The sequence below is a fragment of the Vicia villosa genome, unplaced genomic scaffold, assembly GCF_029867415.1.
Source record: "Vicia villosa cultivar HV-30 ecotype Madison, WI unplaced genomic scaffold, Vvil1.0 ctg.000393F_1_1, whole genome shotgun sequence".
NCBI lineage: Eukaryota > Viridiplantae > Streptophyta > Magnoliopsida > Fabales > Fabaceae > Vicia > Vicia villosa.
The window spans coordinates 694500-697378 of NW_026705177.1; the positions used below are offsets into that span (position 1 = coordinate 694500).

A 2879-nucleotide genomic window follows, 5' to 3' on the forward strand; every position below is an offset into this window, starting at 1 on the left:
TTAGTGGTAATAGTCTTTGAGTAGGACTGAAGTCTTCTTAATTCTAATGGGCCTGCTGTTTTTCGTATCACATTCATCCTTTGAAAGACAAGTTTCTCCCTTTTAATAGAAAAAACCCAAATCACAAGAATACATGATTAAACTCTTTTAAATCCAATGCAAATGAATTGGGATCTTAGGGTCAAAATTTGGGGTATGACAGATTGTACACATATACAGAGAATAATGGAGATTTTTTAGATTGTAGTTGCCTCATATGAGGGTGGTTATGAGAGTGTTGATGCACCATACGTGTCAAAAGTTTGGAGGCTGAAAAATAGATGGGTCATGGACTTGGGATACTCTTATCATATGTTCCAAGGAAATAATACTTTTTATTTTGAAAATGGAAGAAGGTGAAGTCGTTCGACTCATTGACAATAAGGCTTGCAAGGTTCATGGTATCGATAGAGTCATACTTAAAAATGTTTGATGATTTTGAGTTACTTCTACGTAAAGTGTTGTATTTTTTCGAACTCAGACAAAATTTGTTGTCCATAAACATGTTTGATGAGTTAGGATATTGAACTAGAATTAAACATGGGGTGTTGAAAATTTCGTGTATGGGATGATCATGATCTAAATATGGGCATATATATTTTTTATGGTTATACTGTTATTAGTAATGAACCATTAGCTAGAGAAGACCTTCATGAGTTGAACAAGCTATGTGCTTTGAGATCAAGAGATGTTATTGAAATAAGAACTAACAAATGCATGAAGATTGTTTCAAGAGTAGTTTAATGAATTTTGCCAAAATAATAAAGGCATTAAATCGTTGTTGACATGTTACTAGGAGTTGGCTAGCCAAATTCTTTATGTATTCCTTCTTATCTTCTATTTGCTCACATGAATTTCTAACATTCTTTTGTATGTACATTAATTTGACTTGAAATTTTTTATTTTAATTATTATTGTTTTTTTTTCATTCTTAAAAATTGTATGATTGATATGTTATCGTATTTCAAAACAACTATCTAAGTCTAACTTACTTGACAGCCTTTTTAAATATTTGTAAGGATATGTTTAAAATCTCTCTAATGTATGTCAATTTTACTTTTCGTCTCTTTCAAAAATTTCGTTAAAGAATCTTTCCTCTAAAATAATGAGTTTTAATTTATGGTCCTTATTATTAAAATTATAATTAATCGTCGTTAATTCAATCGTTAAGTAGTAAACCGTAACTAAAAACCGTCATTAAGTTGAAGGAGGAACAAAAAATTAAAATTCCTAAATTTAAAGGGACGTTTCTTTAACAAATTTTTTTAAAAAGACAAAAAGTAAAAATACACAATTTTAGAGTCACTTAAACATATTTAACTCATATTTATATAACAACAACAACAAATAAATTTACACGGTCATTTAATCTATATTCTCCAAAATGCACCCACCCATTTGAGGGTGGGACCAAATTAAACTAGGACAACATTCATCTTTTGAAAAGAAAAAGCAGAAAATAAAACCTTATCTCAACATGCAGAGTATACATATCAACATGGGAAATTGAATCAAATTCTCCAACATCATTAACAATCCCAATACTCACCACAGAATCTTAGAAAAATAGGTCTTACAATAAAATACATAGAAAAACATGATAATATGATATTTAAGGACAGAACACTAGAAAAACAAAATGATATACTCACGAATTTATTACTCCACATTGATACAAGGAAATCAATTACATCCATTGAACTAATGAATTGAAAGAAGAAGAAAAAATACAAGAAAATAAGTTGAATGAAATAGCAACTACTATAAGCATAAGCATTACATAGAAGAAAAAGTACATATATATAAATAAGGCTTAACCGCTTCCACCAAGAACACTCTTGAGTTTCTTGATAAGAACAGGATCAAGGAAAGTGGTTTTTGCAATCAAAGGAGTAGAGAAATTGCTAGCGAAAAGTGCGAAATCGAGAATCTGAAGACCAGGATTAGCACTACTAAAAACAGGAAAAGCAACAGCTTTTCTCTTACCAGCAGTAGCTTGGAAATGCAACAAACCTTGTGGAAAAACCATGAGTTCACCTCTCTTCAATGTTTTGATATAAACAGTATTAGCTGAAGAAACAAATCCAGCAGTGATGTGACCTTGTGTCACAATGAGAAGCTCACTTGCACCAGGGTGACTGTGTAGAGGGATAACACCTGCAGGGCCTAGGTCTAACCTGGCTGCTGAGAGACCTAGGCCATTAAGGCCTGGAAATTGACCGACGAATGCAGGCGTAACGGCGGCGTTGATTATGTTTGTTACGTTTGCTTCCTCAATTAAGCCTGAGTATGCAAAGTCTTCTGCGGTTACTGTTGTGGCTGGCTTGCAAGGGAAGCCTGATGGGGTGTCTGAGCCTTTGAGATCTGCTACACAGAAGTCTTGGACTGAAGCATTGGAAATGGAGAGGAAAAGGGAGAGGAGGAAAATGATTTGGAACATGTTTGGTTGTTGGTTGAGGAATTGTTGGTTTGAGTGTGAATGTTGCTTGCTGCATAGTAGTGTTATATATAGGAGTTTTTGTAGCAAGTTGGAGGGTGGTTATGTTCCTAATAGCAAGATATGACAAATACTAAATGAGAGGATATTTTTGTTGAAAAGGAAAAAAAAGAAAAGTTATTTTCATAGTTTAATCATTTGGTCAGTAAAAGGAGACTCTTGTTTGTTACTGGTTTTTTGGGTCTTGAAATTGAAAAGACCAATAGGGTAGTAGGAAATCTACTTTAATTGCTAATTAATAATCAAAGTTAATTAGCTTGATTAAATTTTAAGTTGGAATCATAATTTGTTTTGGAGTCTGGAGGAGGAACAACCAACTAAGATTGAAACATCAAGAGTATGA

The 2879-nt window shown here is 32.8% G+C and overlaps 1 protein-coding gene across 1 annotated transcript; it reads right to left on the bottom strand.

The window, feature by feature from the left end:
- Nucleotides 1–1666: 1666 nt before the first annotated feature.
- LOC131627655 (germin-like protein subfamily 3 member 1) lies at nucleotides 1667–2536 on the bottom strand. The gene has a single exon (XM_058898491.1). It carries the CDS (start codon nucleotides 2477–2479, stop codon nucleotides 1853–1855), a length of 627 nt encoding a protein of 208 aa, XP_058754474.1. The 5' UTR covers nucleotides 2480–2536; the 3' UTR covers nucleotides 1667–1852.
- Nucleotides 2537–2879: the final 343 nt, after the last annotated feature.